The sequence below is a fragment of the Primulina eburnea genome, chromosome 14 (assembly GCF_022965805.1).
Source record: "Primulina eburnea isolate SZY01 chromosome 14, ASM2296580v1, whole genome shotgun sequence".
In the NCBI taxonomy this organism is placed as follows: Eukaryota; Viridiplantae; Streptophyta; class Magnoliopsida; order Lamiales; family Gesneriaceae; genus Primulina; species Primulina eburnea.
The window spans coordinates 24,666,220-24,691,599 of record NC_133114.1 but is presented as its reverse complement, the minus strand read 5'-3'; the positions used below and the strand labels follow the sequence as shown (position 1 = coordinate 24,691,599).

General features: G+C 32.8%; 1 protein-coding gene across 1 annotated transcript; it reads right to left on the bottom strand.

Annotated features, from left to right (window-relative positions):
* Positions 1-9,932: 9,932 nt before the first annotated feature.
* Positions 9,933-13,434, bottom strand: LOC140812224 (uncharacterized protein At5g41620-like). Its single transcript, XM_073170445.1, has 3 exons — positions 12,858-13,434; positions 11,871-11,989; positions 9,933-11,495 (listed from the first exon to the last, which is right to left on the bottom strand). Exons 1-3 carry the CDS (start codon positions 13,270-13,272, stop codon positions 10,026-10,028), a joined length of 2,004 nt encoding a protein of 667 aa, XP_073026546.1. The 5' UTR covers positions 13,273-13,434; the 3' UTR covers positions 9,933-10,025.
* Positions 13,435-25,380: the final 11,946 nt, after the last annotated feature.

Here is a 25,380-nt window from a genome sequence, read left to right as displayed (position 1 = left end):
GTTTGTATGATGTCTGATGTGCCTATGATATTGTTGTGTGTTTGCGCTTATTTATCTGTTTCTACAAATCAATTTCAATCCCGAATGTGATCGAGTACAATTAAAACCACATTACAAATTTGTATCGAGTGCTTGCTAATTGCTATATTTATATAAGTTATTTAGTAACCAATAATATAACAGATGTAGCCAAATCAACCAAAAATAAAATTAAAAAATAGCTTTATGTTCCGATAAACTAGTAGTTTTTTAAGCGAGTAATGATCATTTTATCATCGTTTCAAAAATAGCTACTTGCTCATGAATATGTTTAAGTTCTAATTTACTTATATTTTTTATATAACAATAATTAATTATTGGTATTGACCAAGGCTAAAATCCCAAAATAACCCTTTATTTTTTAGGCTATCTAGTATTATATATAATAAAAAAAATTTAAAATTTTTGGGTCCCAAAAAATAGATGGGTCAGAGTCATTCGACTCATTTGACTCTTAATAAGCACGGCCCTGTTCGTAGCCATTAAGAGCGGATGGGATTTCGGCGAACATCCAGACATGGGATGTAATCAAAATGCCTTTCCAGTCATTAAGAATGTCTTGATCAAGGAAGTGTGGGGTGAGAAAGTTCAACAACCTGGATTGATTTATGGTCTGAAGAATGCACCATTTACAGGTATTTGCCTGTCGGAATATTTATCTCCTCGGTAGCCTGGGTCAAAAAATTTTCTGTGGCGGTGTTCGGCTATGAGCGGGGCTACAGTTCAATTTATGTCAGTTATGTTCAGTTTACGTTTATTTCGAAATCATATGTATTATAGTCATAATTCAAATTTTTTTTTTCTTTCTTGGTTTCTACGCATGTTTGAAGAGATTTGGATGCAGTTATTTCTCTTTCTACAAGTTTTTGTTAATTTTTTGTCCTTGTGATTTCTTGCCAAAAATACGTGGGGTCAAGTTTTAATACTTGGTTAGTGCATATATCGTTTAATAGAGAATAGATAATTTAACAGTATAATAAGTATTGTAATTAAAATAATGTTAATTTTATTTAGAAAATCAAATATGAGATTGGTACGTAAAATAAAGATGGCACAATTAATCAATGATAGACAAAGTAATAATTTGATAGATAAATTCTAGATATTCGATTTCACTTGACTGTTTATTATGTTTAATTCATATTGATATCATAAGTTGTTCTAATTTATTAGCCAAGAGTTCTCAATGTTTCCTATTCTTTTTTCCAAGTGATAAGTAAAAATTTATTGTTAAATTTTGTTTCTAATATTCTTATTAAAAATCAGATAAAAAATGGCATCAACAACACAATAATTCTTGTGATGGTTTCAATTGAGTTATATATCTTCCGATCTCTATAAACATCAATTATGTATAATCTCATGTTCTTATTCAAAATTTTCTCTTTCGAGTGTCAGATTTCAAATAATATATTGATTCAATTAGTGATCAGTTAATTAAACACAACCATTCAAGAACACACAAATAAACTGAATGGATATCTCAAATATATAAATCAAAATATCAAAACCGTAGTTTCAAGTCAAGCTACGTGCTCTATATAATATAATTAGGTCATAACGGAGTTAAAATAAATGTAAATAATGTTCTTGAACATCATTCAAAGATATAAGAGAAAGAGATATAAGATGAAGGTAGATGTTGCTCCTCCGTCCTTGGATGAGGCTTTATTCTTCTTCATGTCAATTTTATCCTCATCAATCTCTCTTCTTGGTCGTCTCTCAGTTTTGTTCCAATATTCTCTCGTGTCTGATGTGTCTCAATATATGATAATCTCCTCTGAAAGTTGCCCCAAATCCTCAAAAAACCCCAAGGTGGGTGTTTTACCTTTCAAAACTCGAACAATTCTATTTATGCACGACTCTAGGCGTTAAGGTGCGGCTTATCATCTGTTTATTCTTTCCGGATATTAATTTTGCGAGGTCGTGGCGTTGACATTGTTTGAAGTCTTCTAAGCACTTCAAACCTATGCAGATGGTGTATTTGTGTTTTTTATTAGATGTATGCTTAAGGATCTCAAACATTACTATTTATTGACGTTCGCATGCCATCAATGAGTAAATGCAAAAGCATGAATGTCATAAAGAAGATGAGCACATGCATCTCAAAAGTCTAAAGTTGAGGTTATATATGCACGTCTTCCTTCCGAAATTGAGAATGTGGTCGTCACACTTCAATCTCTATTCCGATGGTGAATGTCACGCCACGAGACTGAGATGCATATGACATCCAGTATTATTTAACAATTTCATTGAAAACAATAAATCTCGTAGCAAATAGCAAAAAACCAATTTAATTCATAAAAGAACATTGTCTTTACATATGTGAAATACGAATAATGCGGAAGCTATTCTTACAAAGAAAAGTGCAAAATTTGGAAGCGAATAAAATATAATCATGGACTTGGTCTTTATAACTCTGCATTTCTTCACAGGCCCCAAAATTGATCTTGTTTCATCTCTTTCACCGGTTCTTCATTATTATCTGGGAAGGACGTAAGGGAGTGAGCGTTTTGAGAAACATTCAACAAGTGGGAGCCGATCGAATATCAGAATAACGAATTATATATATTTATATATTTAAAGTGATCATTTTTCAGAGCAAAAGATTAAAACGGAACAGACAGAGTTCAAGACTTATATCAGAAGACCAGATCATATAAAATAGAATAGAATCATAACATAACAAAATCTTATCAAATTAGAATCACATACTGAACAGAGATTTTATAATAATGACCATGAACTATTCTTGATCTTAGGCTCCCTCTGGGGCCTTCTCCTGTAAATCAAATCCCTCTGGTGTCTTTTCCTGCATATGGGCTCGCTCTAGGTCCTTTTCCCATACACAGACTCTCTTTGGAGCCTTTTTCCTTACATGTTTTCCCAATGCGCCATCATTCGAATCATATTAAACAAACTTATCCCATTGGGATGAAACAGACGGATCGAAGGATGAAATTGAAACAAAACGGACAGAACAAATAGGATCGGAACAGAACTTAGCAAATATGCAAATGCAAAGCAAACAGTTCAAAGAAAAACATAAAATATACCGTCAAATTTTAACACATACATAAGCATTTAAAATATACCCACTTACAGTAATTAAAATGTGTGGTTCAAACTTGATTGAAGTTTGGATAAAACCTAGGCTGAACCTTGATAGGAATTGGGTAATATTTTGAACAGTACCTCGAATAAGTTCTGGACGCAATCCTCAGGCAGGGAAACACCTTAAAATGCTAGCTATAAACTGCACAAAGTTGACTGGGGACACACGATTTGGCTGCTTGAGGTAGACTTGATCATAACTAGCTTGGTGCTCGACTTCTTCCCAAACTCTTGGTGCTCGGTGGGCACTACTTGGCTCTAAGTCAGGTAAATAAATGGAGACAAAGACACCTTACAATTTTTGCCTAGATTTTTACGAACTCGACTAGTCACTCACGAACACGACAACTTCTTACTCGAGGAGGCCCGACTAATGTGGTTCGAATGGCTCGATTGTCACTTGACTTATTTGGACACTTTTTGGATTGAACTACAAGTGAAAAAAATGGAAAGAATGTTGCCTTGAAACATTACTTCGCCAGTGCACGAACTCGGTTTGGAAGGCACAATTTTGGCAGTCTTGTATTGCTCGAATTGTTGAGAGGCTTTGGGAGGATTTTGTATAGCATTTCTTCAACATATGGTAGGGTATTAATGGGCTAAATTGTGACACTTCAAGGGGTGCTCTTGGCTAAAAATTTGGTGCCCTAGTAGTCAAAATCTCATCCACAACCAAGAGTGTCACGCCCCGAGACCGGGGTTAGTCGACACCGACGTTGTCTCACAATCACATAATTGCAAAACAACAAGCCTTGTAGTAAATCGCAATAACCAGGCTTCATAACAAGTAATCGTCTTTACAATGCGATGGAAATAAAATGCGGAAGCGAAATACATCATGACAAAATTAAAAGACAGCAGAAATTCGACTGGTCTCGAATTGGATTTACTTCATCACCATTCCCAAAAGTAATCTTGCTCTTCATCCTCGATTTGTTCCTCGTTCTTATCTGGGTGGGAATGTAAGGGTGAGTGTTTTGGAAAATACTCAGTAAATGGGAGTCGATCGTGCATAACAAGTATCGAGGATATACATACGAATAAATTATTTAAATTTCAAAATTAAGCATGTTGAATCAAATACTAATACAAATACGAATATAGCACTGAAAATCATCTCATTTTCTATGATTTTTACTGATCAGTCTCCTATATGTTACTCCTCTAAGGGGCGAGGCCAAAGGAACGGTTATTATAACCCACCGCATCAGGGCCTAAACAAAGCATATCAAAGTTCGGAATTTCCTTTACCATTTCTAAATCAAATCATTACAATGCATTTCAAATAATTCAAACATGCTTTCAAATATTATAACTGATATCAAACAACGAATAATTCAGGGGATTTCATACCAAATGGAAATGCCGATCGAATTTTCAAAGTCATATTTAATTTATTTTCGAAATATATCATGCTCACTTAAAAAGAAATAAGTGTGCCAAATCTTTTATATAACAATATATATTCAAAAGTCCACTTAAAAATAATCAAGTAAATAGACCATATTTACTAAAAAAATATAAATATCAAGAGCCACATAAAATAAACATAAGTGTACAATTTTATATAATAATAGCAAAAACCCACTTACTTGAGAAATTGTTCCGAAAATCTTGAAATTGACAATTTTGAGTTTGACACCAAAAACCAGTCACCTTGAAAAAGACGTTTGCGCTTAATTGAACCGTTGGATCGATCTGAATTTTTGATATGTTTCTCACAACATGTGTAGGTATATAATGAACTGTGGAGATCGAATTCTGCTATTTAAAACAACGATAAAAACTTTCTAGATTTGGGCAGAATTTAGGCACTTGAAAATTGATAAAAACTTTGAGTGATTTATGTGTGGCAATTGGTGCCCTTTTATAGAGAATTGGTAAGGCACCCCACAACTCCATGATCTCATGTCTCAAACCACTACTCCATAATCTCATGTCTTAAGCAACTACTCCATGATCATTCAACCACTAAACCATGTTTTCATGTCACTAAGTCATGTTTAATTAGCCACTAAGCCATGTGGATTTTCAGGGTCTTCACAAAGAGTCTTTTTGGCTAACTCAAAGGTCATTTCTTATACATGATTAAATTTGTCCAATTTCTCAGTTCTTCTCTTGGCTACAATTTTGGTTTATTTAGGACATAAGAATGAAACTTCTTTGAGCTAAAGTTAGCTAGGGGTTTGTAGCATCAAGATACTCGACTTCAGTCTTGCGGTTTTTGCGACGTCCCGAGCTCTACTATGCTGAATTTTGCGCACCTTGAGTTGAAATTTCATTTCCAATATTTGATCTTTTAATTTGACAAGCTTGAGTTAAAATTCCCGATGTTTATTGTTTGTGCGATTTGCTTCGAAAATCCGAGTCCTCACAATGTATTTATATTTTCATTAGATGTGTACTTAAAGACTTCAATCGTTGTTATTTATAGATGTTCTCATATCATAAATGAGTAATAAGGGAAAAAAATATGAATTTAAAAAAGAAGATGGAGTACAATTGTTTCAAAAGTCTAAAGTTCGTACTAGACATGGATGTCTTCCATCCAAAATTGAGAATTTGGTCGTCGCCAAGGTCCACTCAATTATTTCTCCAATTTGTTTTTGATATGTGCCACAAGATGATTTATCAAATTCAAATATTTCCTACCTTAATTCTGGGTCACTTTAGCTCTTTGAAATGATTGAATATATCATACTAAAATAGCATATTTGGGTTGTTCAAGTATTTCTTGAACTCGATGGAATCCTCTAACAGATAATGGAGCTACGTCAAAACAGATTAATTAATTAGAAAATATCAAGCTTTAATCGAGCAGAAATCTGGACAAATAGAAGAACAACATGAACACTCACGTGCAGGAAGAAGATCAATACAGAAAGGACCAAGTACAACATATGACAAGTTCCACATAGAAATTCAAAAAAAAAAAAAACCCAACTCGAAATATTATTAATTCACTCGAAACATATTAAAACTTAGTGATATCAACAATAATTAAACACGCAATCTAGAAATAATGGTCAAAAAATTTGCGCACGCGAATCATGAAACCATCTCTCTCTTTCTTGTGATGATGTTCTTCTTCCTCAACATTTTCATGGCGGAAGTGCTTCTTTAGTATCTTCAGCTTCTTCTCCGCATCAAATTTACCAAAATGGCGGCGTTTCAGTACCATCTTCTTGATCCGATCGTCTTCATCTTCACTATCACTGTCACTGTCACTGTCACTGTCCTCGTCATGGTGGTGGTGGTGGTGGTGGTGGTGGTGATGGTGGTGTAGTTTCACCTGCTGCCACGATCCACCGTGCAGATGGAATTTCGAAAATAAACGGTAGAACGGGCGGAGAGAGATCTTGGTCAACCGGACGGCGGTGGACAGGGAGAGAGGGTTGTCGTCGGCGTTAACTGGCACGGATTGATCGCTGGTGGTAGCGGGACTGGCATCAGGGAGGGGGATGGAAACTGCGGTGGCGACGTCTTCATCTTCCGGCGTGTTCAGCGGAGTCAGAGCGAGCGAGAGGGTGAAGAAGCAGAAAAGCACGGCGGTGCTGACGGAGAAGTTGGCCATTACGGAGATGTTAGATAAGCAGATATGATTCGTTGAAATTGTTTATATAGTCGAGATTGCGTGTTCACTTCTCCATATGACCATATACATTTCTACATTATATGTGTCATCCCTCACTCCACTCTTTTCTACTCTACATATAATATAATATATATATATATATATATATATATATATATATATATATATATATATATATATATATACTAGCTACTTTGCACACGCGGTGCGTGTGTGTAAAGTTTATTATCGAGAGACTAAAGTGAAATTTGACAAATTATCGAGGGACTAAAGTGCAATTTGAATTGTTGAAATTTAAAAAATAAAAACAAAAGTGTTTGTTGAAATTAAAAATAAATAAAAACCAAAGTGTAATATTGATATCACATGAGGACAAAAGTGGAAGATCAAAAAACAGACCAAAACACTATTTCGTCTCTATTATAGAGATTCTTAATAATAGTAATAGATATATGTATGTACATTCTTGATCTGAATCTCTCAATTTTAATTGAGTGAGTCTCATGTAAGATCGTTTCACGGGTCTTAATTTGTGAGACAAGTCAACTCTACCCATATTTACAATAAAAAGTAATACTCTTAGCATAAAAAATAATACTTTCTCGTGGATAACCCAAATAAGATATCCGTCTTACAAATACGACACGTGAAACCGTCTCACATAAATTTTTGCCATTTTAATTAGTAAATCTGGCTCACTCAATCTTTGTATTTAAAAATATAAAAACTTATATGATATATTGTAAGATAAATATTCAATCAGATTCGATTAATGAAAAATATTTTTTAAATAAAAAATAATTATTAATTTTTGTAAATATAGATCTTTATTAATTGTTATGGATATAAATTATTATATAATTTTAAATAGGATGAATATACATGAAAGATACGATGACGTTGGAGTTATTTTTCTTTTAAAATTAATGCTTGACTTTTAACAATGATGTTTTTAGGGGTAAAGGTGTTCATTCGAGTAGGTTGGGTTGAGTTGAGTGTTGGAATATTTTATGTTTGCAATTTGGATTTTGATTTTAATAAAACTTGTTATTGTGTTTCTAAAATATTTACTCAAGTGTGAAGTTATTAAACAAGAAGCAAACTGAAACTGAATTCTGCCTAAAATCATGAGTGCTAAGAGTTCAGTTCGACAGTACTGTAAGTCCTAGCTGAATGGGTATTTACAAAGAGTTGTATAAATCAAAGTCTTCTAGTGGATCCTTCCCAAGGGGAATAAGGGGTGACGTAGGAGTATTTGAAATCTCCGAACATCCATAAAAAAATTTGTGTCTATTTGTTTATTACATTTACTTATCATTTTCATAGTTTTAAAGATGCATTGTTGAAGCATTTTATGTGTTCTTCAAATACCAAAATATTGGATACCAAGTGTTTGATAAAATGTTTCAACCAAAAATATGTTTACTCATTCAACTTGCATATATTTTAAATGTTTTACAAAATATTTAATTGGTTTCTACGAATGATTATTTCGAGTCTATTCGCTTGGTTTTCAAACTCGATTTAATTCATCGGTATTCAATATTTCAAAAATCGAGCTAGTGTAGCTCAATGATGATTACCCACAAACCGATCCTAACATTGAATAATAGTACTATTCTAAAATTGTTCAACCCGAACCCGAACCCGAAGCAACCCGATCAACCCGTATAACCTGATTGAATTTTTTATAATTTTTTTTAAACTAAAATTCAAAAAAAATAATACCAATATTTTAATTTAAACACATAATAATAAATCTCCCAATATATATATATGATTTAAATTTGAAGTGTAATTGTAGAAAATAATGTATATTTACTAAATCAAATAAACAATTGTTTAAAAAATAAAAAATGTTCAAATAAATATTAAATTATAAAAATTTATGATATAAATATAAAATAAATATTTTTCAGACATGCAATTTATAAAAATGTAGGCATTATTTATTAATTATATTTTAAAAAAATTATAATTTTCGGGTCAACCCGGGTTTACCCGAACCAAACACAACCCGATTTTTCTTTCGGGCCAGCTATCGGGTCCAACCGATCTGATCCAAACCCAAAAATCTCAAACTCAAACCTGATTTTTTTGGGGTTGAATCTTGTCGAGTTGATGAGTCGTGTCGGATTTTGACACCACTATTTAGCGGACGAGTAACTTGAGCCCAAGTATTAGAGTCAAAATCTTTATAATATAATAATGTGTTATAAAAATTATTAATTTTACGTTTCTTAAGAATTCATTTTAATATATCGATTTAAATATTAGTCTAATAAAAAATTCACATGTACACATGAAAAGGAAAGAATAGAAAATAAAATTAAAACTATAACTAATATAAAATATATTGAATAACCGGTGATTGGAATAGTAAAAAATTTGTGTGAGACGGTGTCAAAGATCGTATTTTGTGAGATGAATCTCTTATTTGGGTCATCAATGAAAAAATATTATTTTTTATGCTAAGAGTATTATTTTTTATTGTGAATATCGGTAAGGTCGACCCGTCTCATAAATAAAGATTCGTGAGATCGTCTCACAAAAGACCTGGAATATGAGAGAGTTTCACTGGGGAAGGTATATATCAATATCATTCTTTAATCATTTCAACGTGAGAAAAGCCTCTGGATGACTTTTTAATCCATCCAAAATCTCTTTCTGTAATGCAACTTCCAGTTGTTCCTCAAACTAATAGACACTGGGTGTCTTTACGGTATTTATTTTATGAATAAGTTTTTTATGAGACGATCTTAACAAATTTTTCCGTTAGACGACTTAATCTGATTCATACTTAAAATCAAAAGTAATATTTTTAGCATAAAAATATTATTTTTGAATGAATCTGATCGAATTGGATAGCCATCCAATAAAATTGGCATGTATCATACCTTCTAACTTTATTTTTTGTGTTATTTTATTATTATCACATTACTAGATCAATTATTTAATTTTTTAAGCATCTAATACAACTGAGTGTGCAATATGTGCCCAATTCTTGCTAGATTAGATATCAATGCTTAAAGGAAAGAAGAGATGAAAAATCAAAATTAGTACTTCGGTTTTCTTCCCTTTGAACATCAATAATGCGTTCAACAGTTTAGAAACAAATGGATTCCACTACCTGTTCAATCGACCATGTAATAATAGTACAATTCTAAATATGTAAGATTGAGAAAAGGAAATTACCCCGGCTAATATTCACAGATCAAAATCTCTCAAGATGACAAGAAAGTTATGAAATACACAAAATACCAGATCACTTGTTAATTTAAGGAAAATTTGAAGCCTTTAGGCGCGAGCGTGATCGTTGTCCCCTTGTTCTTGCTTCAAAAAGCTTTGCCTTTAATGTATTTTCCTTCAAATCCTTCAGCAAGTTTGAAGACGACTCGTTGAGATTCATGTCATGTGATGGTAGTTTTTCAGTCCGCTGGTGGACTGGACTAGGATGACTCCTCCAGACGGATGAAACTACCCCATAATCTTGATCAGATTGTACATTTCCACTTTCTGATAACAAATAGTGATTTCTAATCAAATTGTCAATCATATAATTTGTGTTCAACCCAGTGACTCCCTCAGATTCATGGTTCCTCTCGGAGCTATTTACTTTTGCAGCTTCTACTGAGTTCCCAGCGACAGAGTGTTCTGCAACATGGTTTATCTTTTCACCCCGTGACAAGGCTTGAGCCATCTGTTCTTCAAACTTCACTTGCAAACTAGATGTATTTAGACCAGTTTCCCTCTCAGAAGACCCAAATGTTCTCTTCACCAGCTTTTGCTTCAGTTTTTCGTCATTGCCATTTTTTAGGTATTCATTTTCTTGGGATTTTAGGTTGGATTCACTGGTTTTTTCCAGCTCGAAACAGTTGGACTCGCTACCTACAGAGTCGTCGTCATCATCCTCATCTCGGGAAGCACTAACAGCCAGATTTAGTGGGATCGATTCAAGTGATTTTCTTCGGAATATGGGAACCCTCAATACTTTGTTACCATTGATCTTGGGATTACCGCCGTTTTTTGTCTGGACTAAAGCTTCAATTTCAGTGCACAACTTATACACTGCTGACTTATTTTCTCCCGAACCATGTTCCAGCTCCAGCTTCACCTGTGCCTGTTCATCAAGCCACGACTCAGATATGTGAAGAATCAAGTCGCGGTTACCTCGCTCATCCAAAGATTTATCTGATTTTTGCCTTAAAACATGCAATTGTTTTCCGTAATCTCTTATTCCCCATGCAAATTCATCACAAAGATCTTCCAAGAGTTTGCGCGACGTCAATTCTTTCTCCAATTCTTCGGAGACACTGGCCAGAGTAGTTTTCACATCATCAAGCTCATGGGCTAACTTACGGTGCAGGCTCTCTGATCTCTTCCTCAACTTTCTCTCATCCTCAAGTTCATCCCTCGTAGTATGAACAGTGGCATTGATTCTATCATGCTCCTTGTTCTTTCTAGTGAGTTTTTCTTCAGCAATCTGCTTCACCAACTCATCTATTTCACGACCATCAGTTTGCCGGGCTCGCATCAAATCTTTTATCCATGATCGAGAATGATACAACTCCTTTTTCAATGCTTTGATAAGAGAGACATTGGATGCATGCTGCTCTTCCAGGCTCCAAATACGATTTAAAACTTTAAGCAGTTCAGTCGATGTCTTTAAGCTATAACTCGTCTCCCCGGTTCTTCCCTTCAATTCAATGGAGCTGGTAGGGGTGACTGCAGGGTTGTAAGGTGCAAGCTGCAAAGGACAAAAAGTCACTCTAAAGACTGAAACAGTATAAACTAGTGAATCATCAAACCATTTCGAAAATCCATTTAGACAATACAACCGCACAGTACTACAATGCAAACAAATAAGAAATCAAAAGATCCTACGACAAGTGAAACCATCTCTGTTAAGCAGTATCTGCATGGTAGACAGAGAAATTGGACAAAGTTCAGAACAGGCAAGGCAGAAAGGAATCGATAAATGGTTCCAGGATTTGCTTTGCAGAGTGGTGGAATGCAAACTAAATCACAGTCTTATAAAATTACAAGATCTCTTTCAGTTTCATGTATAATCATCGAATAAAAACAAAGGAAATGAAAATAAACTGAAAGAGCATGATAGTACCTCCATTGAGCTATCATAACTTGCTGGTGACATAGGTTGTAGAGCATGATTACTCCTCTCGATTGAATGATGATGTTGCATAAGCGTGGCAGCAACATGCTTTTTCAAACTAGTGGAATCTTCCAGGCTGGCATTGTAACCGAAAGAAAACACCCGTAAAATCAGAACCATGAGTAACGCAAAACACAAAAAAACACAACACCTTATGCTGCAAACTCTGTGCCGCGATTATATGTGATAATAGAGTAACTTTAATTTTTGATAATCATAATCAAACATGCATTTATAACTACGCTTACGAGTTAAAAAAGTAGATGTAAAATGTATATGGAATAAATCAAATTCGGGGGGAATTCCTAAAGATAGAATGAAATGTAACAAAATTGAAGACTTAACACCAGGGTAGTATTGAAGGCAAGCTCGCCCTACCTAAATACCAATAAACATCAAGCTAGCAGAAAAAATTGGCCAGATCAAAAAAGTATTTTAAAGCCAAGAAACAACATTGTTACAATGAAAATGGCTACCAATCGTAGTAAAACCTCATATATATGTAGGCACGGATAGCACATAATATGTGTGCTTAAGTTAGCTCAGGGTTGCGGAAGAGGCATTTAACAATAACAAACACCATCTCTGAAAATGATCAATCGCCCACCAGTATAAATACAAACCCTGAACAAATCAACTGCATAGCCACATGAAACAGTTTAAAAAACTCGTTGGGACCACAAAAGCTCTTGTAATGAAAGATTGAACTTAGATAATAAAAAAAAAACCGAACTACACTTAAAGTAAATCAAGGGCACAAAATCCAACCTCCAAATTTCAAAATAAAATAAATAAATAAATACCAACCAATTACGAATACAAAAATAAGGTCGGGCGCCGGGCGCATCTTTTATACATATTTAATGTATTGAGAAAACAAGAATCTTATGCACTCAACTATTAGCCCTTCAAAAGATATAAACAAAAGTATCAAACACTTTACCATGTCTGGTAAACCAGGTGAAGAATCAGGCGGTTCAAGAGCACCCTTCTGCTGGTCGCGCTGGCGGTTGAGGCGGCGGAGCCTATGGTGGTTCATTTTCACCAACGGCAGCTTGTAATGATGAAGCTGCCAGAGGGTGGCAGCAAGTTTTCTCGCAGAGACACGAGGAACCTGAAAAGGGTTATCTCCTACACAAGTGAGCTGTTTTTCTTGCGCTTCCTCATCCCCACCATCACCATGAGCAGACGCTGTAGCTAATGATAGGAGTCTCAATTCTTTAGGCCTCCAAAAGGGTGCCACAGGGGTAGCGTGCCCGCCCCTTTTCCCCGCTCTCAACAACTTTTCTCCCAAATTTTCTCGCTTTCTCGCTGGCCCTTCTCCACTTTTACCAATCTCCAACCTTTTCATCGCTCTTTTTATCTCTCTTCTACGCTACAAAATTGTTTATTTTCCACTAACCTACCCCGCCCCATGTAAACTAAAATCCAGCCACTTTCATGTTCTCTCACTGTAGAGAAAATAGTAGTGTGATTCTTGGTTTCCTGAAACTGAGTAAACACAAAAAAAGATTTACCCTTTACAAGTGGAATCTTTGTTCCCGTTCTTTATGTGGGTTTTCTATGATCATGTAGAGTAATTCTTTGAGGGTCAGACTCCATTGTTTTATCAAGACAAGAAATGTAGTCTTTACTGCGAAGAAAGATTTAATTGAGGAAATGAATGGAAATCTTTGTCGGCGTAGGGGGGCCTGATTTGTGCCTCACAACACGGCATACGGTACGATACAGTTCGCGAGTAGGTAGGTGTATGGGTCGTACGCACGTTTTCTTAGCCTCATAATTAGTTAATTTTGGGGAAGGATATTATACTTTATGGTACGGTTTAAGTTAAACATAATTGTAAAATTGATAAATAGTTAATATATAAATAATTAATATTATAATAAAATATATATTGTTTTCATATAAAATAACATAAAATTTTTGTATTTCATATAATGATCAAAATGTTCTTGTTATGTATTAATTAATTAATATTTTAGAAATAAGTGAATAAATAATTAAATATTAATGAAACAAATTTAATCTAAATATATTTGTTTCTCACGAAAACTTGTGGAGCGTATCAGACACGTGATCGTCTCAAATATAGAATTATCCGACTTCTTTATCAAGTGTTGTGCGTCCCGATTCGACAGTTAGTTCTAATTCCCTCGTTATGACTTCAGAACAAAAAATATAAACTGAAAAATATGATGAAATTGTGAATAATATCCATGAATAACATCAAATTGAATTACGTTGTTATTAACTTGAACGACATTTTTACAAGAAATTTGGTGGAATATGCCAAAATATAAAGAAACTAGAATACTGGAAATTGAAAAAATACACAGATAAACTATTAAGATATTTTGTATAAACTTTGCTATTGTTTTTTGTTGAATGTTTGTCGTGTGATTTTTATGATTCTTCCTCTCAACTTTTGTTCAACTCCACCGAACAATTTGGTCATCTTCCAAGATCATTCATCGTGGATCGTGGACAAACTCCTCCCACCATGGTCTTCAACTTACCCTTTTTGGGTTTTTTTACTGGGCTCCTCACATTTTACAGGCTTCTATTGTTAGTGACTTCAAATATTTGGGCTAAATAATATTAAATAAATAAATTTCAAAATATAAATTTTAAAAAAAAAATTAGATTGATCCATTTAAGTTTGTCGTAGAGTTAATTAGTGAAAATATTTTTTTTATAAATATTTAATTTTATATTAGATTTTCATTGTATATTTATTAAATTAAAATTTCGTTTTTTATTATTTTGTAAAATTTAGTTTTTATTATAAATTTATTATGCTCATTATAATTAATATCATTATTCTTTCAATCGGTAATTTAATTATAATTTCATTAGTAATATATTACTGAAATAACCAGTAATTTAATTATAATTTTCATCATTAATTATAATTATAATTAATCAAGTAACTTTATTATTAAATAATTTCATATTAATTTAATTAATATTTCTAATTATTTCATTTTTTATTATTGGTTATTAATTTGTGGGAGAATTGTAGAAAAATCCCCATTCAAAAACTCAAATTTGGCTTCAGTCCCTAGGTCAGAAGTTTTTGAGCTGCACTCCCTGACACATCGAAAGCCTTGTATTGCAGTCCGTGGTCGGGAAAAAAATTCGTCTTTAGCGACGGTTTAATATAAACCGTCGCTATATATATAAATATAGCGACGGATATAGAAAACACCGTCGCTAAGTTTTAACATGCGACGGTTTTTATTTTCTGTCGGTAATAGCGACGGTTTAAGAAAAACCCGTCGCTATGTTATCCATTTTTTAAAATTTTTCTCTTACACGATTGGATACATAAATTGAGAATTTTAGCATATATTATGAGAGAAACTACTAACAAAAAATGCAAACTCATGTCTCGATTTAATGAAGTAAGAGTTGAGAAATCAATTTTTAACCATGGTTTTAATCAACCTGACACAAGTCAGTAGCATAATAATTTCCAGCACAAAATAGGTTAATTCATGGAGAATTTGAGGGCATAAATTGGGAATTTGAGCATATATTTCAAGGAGAACTACTAGCATAAAAAATCAAACTCATATATCAATTTATTGAGTAAGAGTTAGGAAATCAACTACTTACCATGATTTTAAAATAACTAACCAAAGTTGATATCATAATAATACTCAGCACAAAATAGGTTAATTTCATCACACAAACACAACAATTTTAGTATATATCGTACTCTATTACGTACATAAATTGAGAATTTGATTGCAAGGGACCACTAGCATAAAAAAATAAACTCATATATCAATTTATTGAGTAAGATTTGGGAAACCAACTCCTTACCATGATTTTAATCTACATAACAAAAGTCAATATCATAATAATATTCAGCACAAAATAGGGTAATTTCACCATACAACCAAAACAATTTCAGTATATTTCATATTATATTAGGTACACAAACTGGGAATTTGAGCATAAATTTTGAGGAAAACCATTAACATAAAAATGCAAACTCGTGTCTCAATTTAATGAGTAAGAGTTGAGAAACAACTCATTACCTTGAATTTAAGCTATTTAACAAAAGTAAATATCATAATAATATTCAGAATAAAATAAGTTGATTCAAGTATACAATCACAACAATTTCAGTATATTTCGTACTCTGTTGGGTACATAAATTGAAAATTTAAGCATATATTACAAGGGGAACCAGTAGCATAAAAAAGCAAACTCGTGTCTCGGTCTATTGATTAAGATTTGGGAAGTCAACTCCTTACCATGATTTTAATCTACCGAACAAAAAATCAATATCATAATAATATTTAGCACAAAATAGGGTAATTCCACCATACAACCACAACAATTTCAATTATGTATTATATTGGGTACATGAATTGAGAATATGAGCATAAATTTTTAGAGAAACCACCGGCATAAAAATGCAAATTCATGACTCAATTTTAATGGGTAAGAGTGGAGAAACCAACTTTTTACCATGATTTTAGTCCACCTAACACAACAATTTCAGTATAAGACCACAACAATTTAAGCATATTCCGTACTCTATTGTGTACATAAATTGAGAATTTGAGCATATATTCTGAGAGGAACTACTAAAAAAAAATGCAAACTAATGTCTCGATTTAATGAAGTAGGAGTTGGGAAATAAACTCTTTACCATGGTTTTAATCCACCTAACACAAGTCAGTAGCATAATAATTTCCAGCACAAAATAGGTTAATTCAAGCATACAATCACAATAATTTCAGTATATTTCATACACTATTGAGCACATAAATTGGGAATTTGAGCATATATTCATAGGAGAACTACTAGCATAAAAAATCAAACTCATATCTCATATTGAGTAAGAGTTAGGAAATCAACTACTTATCATGATTTTAATATACCTAACAAAAGTTGATATCATAATAATACACAGCACAAAATAGGTTAATTTCATCACACAAACACAACAATTTTAGTATATATCGTACTCTATTACATACATAAATTGAGAATTTGATTCCGAGGGGGACCACTAGCATAAAAAAGTAAACTCATATATCAATTTATTGAGTAAGAATTGGGAAACCAACTCCTTGCCATGATTTTAATCTACATAACAAAAGTCAATATCATAATAATATTCAGCACAAAATAGGGTAATTTCACCATACAACCAAAACAATTTCAGTATATTTCATATTATATTAGGTACACAAATTGGGACTTTGAGCATAAATTTCGAGTGAAACCACAAACATAAAAATGCAAACTCGTGTCTCAATTTAATGAGTAAGAGTTGAGAAACAACTTGTTGAGGATCGAAGTTGAGTTTAGAGGGGGGTGAATAAACTCTACTCGTTTTTCTTTCTTTTCTGATGAGGTACTAAAATCCTGTTAGGGATAGTAGTTTATCTTGTGCGTATACTTTCACCTGGATTACAATAAAATGTGCGGAAACAATCTGATGAAGTAATTGAAAGACAATAAAAACAGTAGGCAGCAGTTGTCTATGGAAGTTCGAAAATAAAATCTTCTACGTCTCTCCTTCTCCTGTTTCCAGAAGGTATAACTAAAAGACTTTGGAAATTACAGTACAACTCTTGTACACACCCATTTCAGAAGGACTTACACCTCGGCCTACTGAAACTCTTAGTTACTCAACTCACAATTTGAGCAAATTCCCAATTTATGTGCTCAATAGTGTATGAAATATACTGAAATTATTGTGATTGTATGCTTGAATTAACCTATTTTGTGCTGGAAATTATTATGCTACTGACTTGTGTTATGTAGATTAAAATCATGGCAAGGAGTTGGTTTCCCAATTCTTACTCAATAAATTGATATATGAGTTTACTTTTTTATGCTAGTGGTCCCCCTCGGAATCAAATTCTCAATTTATGTATGTAATAGAGTACGATATATACTAAAATTGTTGTGTTTGTGTGATGAAATTAACCTATTTTACGCTGAGTATTATTATGATATCAACTTTTGTTAGGTATATTAAAATCATGATAAGTAGTTGATTTCCTAACTCTTACTCAATATGAGATATGAGTTTGATTTTTTATGCTAGTAGTTCTCCTTTGAATATATGCTCAAATTCCCAATTTATGTGCTCAATAGTGTATGAAATATACTGAAATTATGGTGATTGTATGCTTGAATTAACCTATTTTGTGCTGGAAATTATTATGCTACTGACTTGTGTTAGGTGGATTAAAACCATGGTAAAGAGTTTATTTCCCAACTCTTACTTCATTAAATCGAGACATGAGTTTGCATTTTTTTTTAGTAGTTCCTCTCAGAATATATGCTCAAATTCTCAATTTATGTACACAATAGAGTACGGAATATGCTTAAATTGTTGTGGTCGTATACTGAAATTGTTGTGTTAGGTGGACTAAAATCATAGTAAAAAGTTGGTTTCTCCACTCTTACCCATTAAAATTGAGTCATGAATTTGTATTTTTATGCCGGTGGTTTCTCTAAAAATTTATGCTCATATTCTCAATTCATGTACCCAATATAATACATAATTGAATTGTTGTGGTTGTATGGTGGAATTACCCTATTTTGTGCTAAATATTATTATGATATTGACTTTTTGTTCGGTAGATTAAAATCATGGTAAGGAGTTGACTTCCCAAATCTTAATCAATAGACCGAGACACGAGTTTGCTTTTTTATGCTACTGGTTCCCCTTGTAATATATGCTTAAATTTTCAATTTATGTACCCAATAGAGTACGAAATATACTGAAATTGTTGTGATTGTATACTTGAATCAACTTATTTTATTCTGAATATTATTATGATATTTACTTTTGTTAAATAGCTTAAATTCAAGGTAATGAGTTGTTTCTCAACTCTTACTCATTAAATTGAGACACAAGTTTGCATTTTTATGTTAGTGGTTTCCCTCAAAATTTATGCTCAAATTCTCAGTTTGTGTACCTAATATAATATGAAATATACTGAAATTGTTTTGGTTATATGGTGAAATTACCCTATTTTGTGCTGAATATTATTATGATATTGACTTTTGTTATGTAGATTAAAATCATGATAAGGAGTTGGTTTCCCAACTCTTACTCAATAAATTGATATATGAGTTTATTTTTTTTTATGCTAGTGGTCCCCTCGCAATCAAATTCTCAATTTATGTATGTAATAGAGTACGATATATACTAAAATTGTTGTGTTTGTGTTATGAAGTTAACCTATTTTGTGCTGAGTATTATTATGATATCAACTTTGGTTAGTTATTTTAAATCATGGTAAGTAGTTGATTTCCTAACTCTTACTCAATAAATTGATATATGAGTTTGATTTTTTATGCTAGTAGTTCTCCTTGAAATATATGCACAAATTCTCAATTTATGTCCTCAAATTCTCCTTGAATTAACCTATTTTGTGCTGGAAATTATTATGCTACTGACTTGTGTTAGGTGGATTAAAACCATGGTTAAAAATTGATTTCTCAACTCTTACTTCATTAAATCGAGACATGAGTTTGCATTTTTTGTTAGTAGTTTCTCTCATAATATATGCTAAAATTCTCAATTTATGTATCCAATCGTGTAAGAGAAAAATTTTAAAAAATGGATAACATAGCGACGGTTTTTTCTTAAACCGTCGCTATTACCGACAGAAAATAAAAACCGTCGCATGTTAAAACTTAACGACGGTGTTTTCTATATCTGTCGCTATATTTATATAGCGACGGTTTATATTAAACCGTCGCTAAAGACGAATTTTTTTTCCGACCACGGACTGCAATACAAGGCTTTCGATGTGTCAGGGAGTGCAGCTCAAAAACTTCTGACCTAGGGACTGAAGCCAAATTTGAGTTTCTGAATGGGGATTTTTCTACAATTCTCCCTTAATTGAATTTGTATCTTCTAATCAGTACTATTCAAATTATCATCATTTTATATCTTTTTATTCATAATTCATATTTTTAATAATATTTTAAAAAATAATTAAAAATTAAATAGTGAGTGGTAGATTCGTTAATTGGGCTTAAAACGATTTTTTAAAAATTGTACAGTTATATTTTATTACATAAATTTTTATTTTTAATATTTATTATTATGATGAAGGTGTTTCAGAGTGGTGTGTCAATAAACCCCTTGTAATTATTACTAATATTAATAATACAACATTTATAAATAATAACAACAATAATAAAAACATTAATAAATAATAAAAATAAAAATGAATGTTAATATAAAATTTATATATAAGTTTTGGTAATCACAAAATAAACTAACCTAACTCAAACTTATATTAATGCACATTATTAAACTGAATTAAAGTACGATGATCAATCTATGTTGTTGTCAGCTAAACTGAACAGACAGATCAAATTGTTCAACTATTTCAATCTGATAGAGTTTTTTATCAGCACGACTTGAACCAAACTGTTCAAACACGACCGATCAACTTGAAGACCAGTCTGTCAACGTTCTTCCAAGACAAACAGTATATCTACAAGTTTATAGAAAAAAGTTTTCAGCAAGAATAAAGGCAAAAACTTGTGTGAGACGGTCTTACGGGTCGTATTTGTGGGACGTATCTCTTACTTGGGTTATCCATGAAAAAGTATTATTTTTTATGCTAAGAGTATTATTTTTTATTGTGAATATGTGTAGGGTTGATCCGTCTCACAAATTAAGATCCGTGAGACGGTCTCACATGAGACTCACTCAAGAATAAAAGAAAGAAGATTTGTTGGTTACTCCTTCCAGCTGGTGTCCAAGGAATTTGAATTGGCTGATACTATATTTGACAAAAAAACAAGGACATGTGGCGATATCTGCATGATGTCGGCTAACCAGTATATCTATGAGTACCGTATATATTATTGATGTTAGGGACTAAACCTATAAATAAGGAATGCATCAAGACTGAAGATCTATCGGAAAAGCTGATGTTACTTTATCAATCTTGCATTCAAATCACACAGCATCACTCAAAAGCTTCATCTTTAAATTGTTCTTGCCTCTTCATTATTGCTATTTATTTGTCATACTAAGACTATCATATATTCTTAAAGTTAGTTGTCGAAAAATGAGTTGTTGCATTTATATCATACTCATTAAGTAATCTGAGCAGTTTATGCACTTAGAACTTGTTTCTAATAGCTCAAATTACTCACTCTAATTTTAATATTGATTTGAGTTGTTAACACATCTTAAGTTTAACATTATTTGTCATAGTTGTATAACAATTCTTCATCACCCCTCTAAAATGTTATATTTGATCATAACAAGTAGTATTAGAGAGGTTTATTCCAATATCTGATATATCAAATGACCTCATTTATAAAAATGCCTATATTTTCAAAGGAAGGATATGACGATTGGAAAATCCAAATGCAGCCACATCTATCAGTTCAAGATGATGACATGTGATATGTAATGCTCGAATTTTTAAAAAAAAAAATCAAAAAAATTAAAAATAAATATTGTTCATGAGTTACTATTCAAGCGCTGCGGCGCTAGAATAGTAGCGCCTAGGCCCCAAATTTGCGGCAATTTTTGTGCCGAAAGTGGCGTTGAGGCGCTACAGACAGGAAAAGTGACTATATAAACCTACTTTGACTTCCACCATTCATTCTCCATCATTTTCCTCCTCCTTCACGAAAACCATCATCCATCTCCTCTCCATTATCGAATTTATTTCCTCATTTTATGGGAGATTTGCCCAAGAAAATTATGAAATGAATGTAGATTTGTGATCCTCTCATCACAGGCTTCAAGATGATGCAAGTATTTCTCATTTTTATCCAAGTTTGGAAATGGATTGAAATTTAGAATAGATATTTAAGTTGATATTTGATATATTAAGATGTTGAAGATGTATTTGAGTTGGTTTGAATTTAAAAGGAATATGAGCATGGTTTCTTGTTATATGCACAAACAGTTTTACACATTCTGTATTTCGTGTATATGGAACGGTTGTATTGGATTTTGATGTTAGGGTCTTCATCGAACTTGTATATCATTGAGTTAGGTTTGATTTTGTTTTTGAATCACTCAATTCCAAGAAGAAGTGAAAGACATATGTGATTTTTACTAAAACTGATCAGGAACTCCGAGTTAGTGCATATTTGTATACATGCTTTCTGTTTATTCGAATTCTGGGATTTATTTTTTGGGATTCTGGATTTGATGTTCAAATGAAAGTTATAGAACATTGTCTTGTCTTCGAAATGATACCAAATTGGCTTGATTCCATTAGATATTGAGGAAGTTATGCTCAAAATACTAAAATGTGCTAGAAAATGAATTGACGCAGAATTCGTGGGAATTATGTTGTATGTTTAAGATTATGAACAACTGGGTAAATGACTTTATTCGACAAAAATTTGTGTTGGGCATTGAGTTTTCTTGCATATCCAATTTGCGTGTCTTGATTTGAAGCATTATTGAATTAATTATGAATTTTGTACAGAAACTACTTTGTTTTGATAAATGATCTGACTTATTGACTTATAGTAGACTTCAGAGGTTCAAGACTTCTCAACTACACCTTTCGATCTATTTTGGTAATATTTGAAAGGTATGTTACGGTCGGTAACATACGAAATAAAAGTATCATTTTTATTTTAAATTGTAAATTCTATGGCTCGATGAATTACTTGTGATTTGTTGATGATTGTTGTATATATTGAGAAGAGCTTATCATGATATTGAGTTGATGATATTTATTTGCATCATTTCATTACATCTTGATTCACTTTTCGATTCAGATTTGATATGGCAGAGGTCGCCTTGATTTGTTAGACGTATGGACTATAGTTGAGTTGGCATAGTGTATGCGGAGGTCACTGCTATGGCCTGAACACTCTCTATAGGCGCACCATAGTCCTGAGATTATAGAACACGGCACCCACCCTTGGTCCAGCCATACACTGAAACACACGGCCGAACCAAGACAGCCCATCGCATGGACTCGCGCAGCCTTCTTTGGGACCCTCGTACCAAAAGCTTATCAACCCATCTCGGGCCACTTATTAACATTTAAACACACTCCATAACACGACCATATGCAGCAGCATGCCTTCGTATTTGTCCAGCGAAGCCTGCGATCAATAAACTCAAGAAAATGTGGAAGTTTATATGTATTTTGTATCAACAACGATACCGGTAAAGTTCTTCCACTCATATATTCAAACCAAATAATTTCCATACATATTTCATATCAATATACAATATATAACTTGATCGATGCGTCAAAGAATGGTTTAGACACGCGTTTGCGTTTTAAACACACGAATTATCGAATACCGATGTGGGGAATACGAAGGCTGATCGGAGAACAATTTGTTGCGTTATCTTGCTTCAAAAGTGACGAAAATACTCAGGGAAAATAGCGTGAAGGTCGGATGATGGTGGCTGCTAGAAGAGGAAATCAAAACCCTCAAACCCTAAGATAGAAGTCACAATTTTTGTGTGTACGACTAGTGTGTGTGAGGCATGAGTTATGATTGAGAACTATGGTTTAATCCTCCTATAATACTTAAAAACATTAACTAGGTATTTTAAATTAAATCAAAACTTTTATTAAAAATTTAAATGTCATGATAAAAAATTAAATCCCACAATTTTGAAAAATGACAATTACAAATGCTTAAAATCCTAAATTCATTTAATAAAGTAAATAATAATCAAACTAATTAATTAAGACATAAAATAATTATAAATATGTTATAGCTCGAGTGAAAGGATTTAAATCTCCTACTTTTCAAAATTTGCTAATTAAAATGCTTAACATTTTTTTATTTCACTCGATAAATTAAATTTGACCCTTAAATGCTAAAATTCATAAATACTTTAAAATAAATAATTTATTGGCTTAAACACATAGCATGCATCACCTAAATCATAATTAAATAATTTAACAAATATGCATGTGGTTTATGTTTACTGGTTTATGGACACTACATCTTATCTGTCAACAAATTACCCAAACGAAAAGAAAACTGACAAAAAGGTCAACTATCCACATAATTCTTACACATATTTCATTTAGTTTTACACGACATATTTATTTACCTCCTTAATATTTTATGGCTTTGTTGTTTAAGATTTTACCTTTCAAAATTTGAAAGCCACTACAAACATGCTGACATGTGGACTGACATGTTTGTCCCACAAGATTGTATATATATTCATAAGTTTATCAATTCATTTTCTTTCACATTTACTGATTATCTTCTTCCTTGCTAATCAGCTTACAAGCATTCGTATTTATTTTAAAACTATTCACTAACAATCAGAATGTCTTCATTCGTCAGCAACACTTTTCAAATCAACTTCGATGCATTTTATCTTTTGCTGGATGATGACATGGTGGCCATGTTCAAAACTCTGGAGGCCACCGGACTGAATGGATTCCTTGGCTGCTCTAGCCATATCTATGAAGAAGGGCTATCCCAGTAATTTGCATCAACAAGGATTGAAAATGAAGTTGTTGTCTATGCTATTGCTAATCAAACTTTCTCCTTCAATTAACAATAGCTGACTGACACATTCGGTCTACCAACAGAAAGAATCACAGAGTTCAACGCAATGTCATCTGCAACAATTGAAGAAATGAAAATCAAGTTTTAATTGTCGGATGCTCCTCTCAAATCATTTGGAAATAAGAAAGATATGAAGATTAAATTCAGACTATTGAGTGATATAGTGGTCAAACCCCTAACAGCAAAGGCAGGCTCTTTCGATACCTTCATAGTAGAAAGATTGGAAATGGTGACTATTATAACTGCAAGTATTAAAATCAACTGGTCTGTTGCCTTGTACAATATTTTGGTAGCAATGATTTCTTATCCAGAAAAACAGCACCAAGGATTTTTTGTTCCAATCTACCGACTAATGGAAATGAATCAATATCAACTTGAACAGTCAACTAATCTGCACGTTCATAAGGTATTAAACAAAAAGTCTATTGATGTTTACAGATCAAAGAACATCGTCACTACAAATGACCTATGTGAGAACCCCGAATTTCCAGCAGCTAACAATATTCAGTAGCAATGGAAAATTCCAGCAGAAGCTAACAATTCTAGTAGCAGCTAATATTTCAGAAGATGGTATTTTCCAGCAGACAGAATCCTACAGTAGAATAGTTCAGTAGCGCGAGATTCCAGCAGACAGTTACTGATTCAGCTTATGACTTGTAACTGAAGCATTTAACATGAAATAAAGGCTGTTAATGTCAGTTTATGGCCATTAATGGAGAGGTTAACAGTCAGAAAATTGCCTATAAATAACACCCTCAGATTTCTAAAATGGTGTTACACAAATCCTGAGTTATCACTTGAAAATTTGAGTTAAGAGAGTGCTTATTTTTAGAGCAGTATAATCCAGTAGCGAGACAAGCAGATTCCAGACTTCAACAAGCGAAACTTCTAGCAAATTATGGTAAGTGGGCTTATGTATAAA

Coding starts and splice junctions, on each gene's coding strand:
- LOC140812224 (XM_073170445.1), bottom strand. CDS start 13,272: ATGAAAAGGTTGGAGATTGGTAAAAGTGGAGAAGGGCCAGCGAGAAAG. Junction 11,990..12,857: donor TTTACCAGACATGGTAAAGT/GTTTGATACTTT, acceptor CCAGCCTGGAAG/ATTCCACTAGTTTGAAAAAG. Junction 11,496..11,870: donor GTTATGATAGCTCAATGGAG/GTACTATCATGC, acceptor TGTCCTTTGCAG/CTTGCACCTTACAACCCTGC.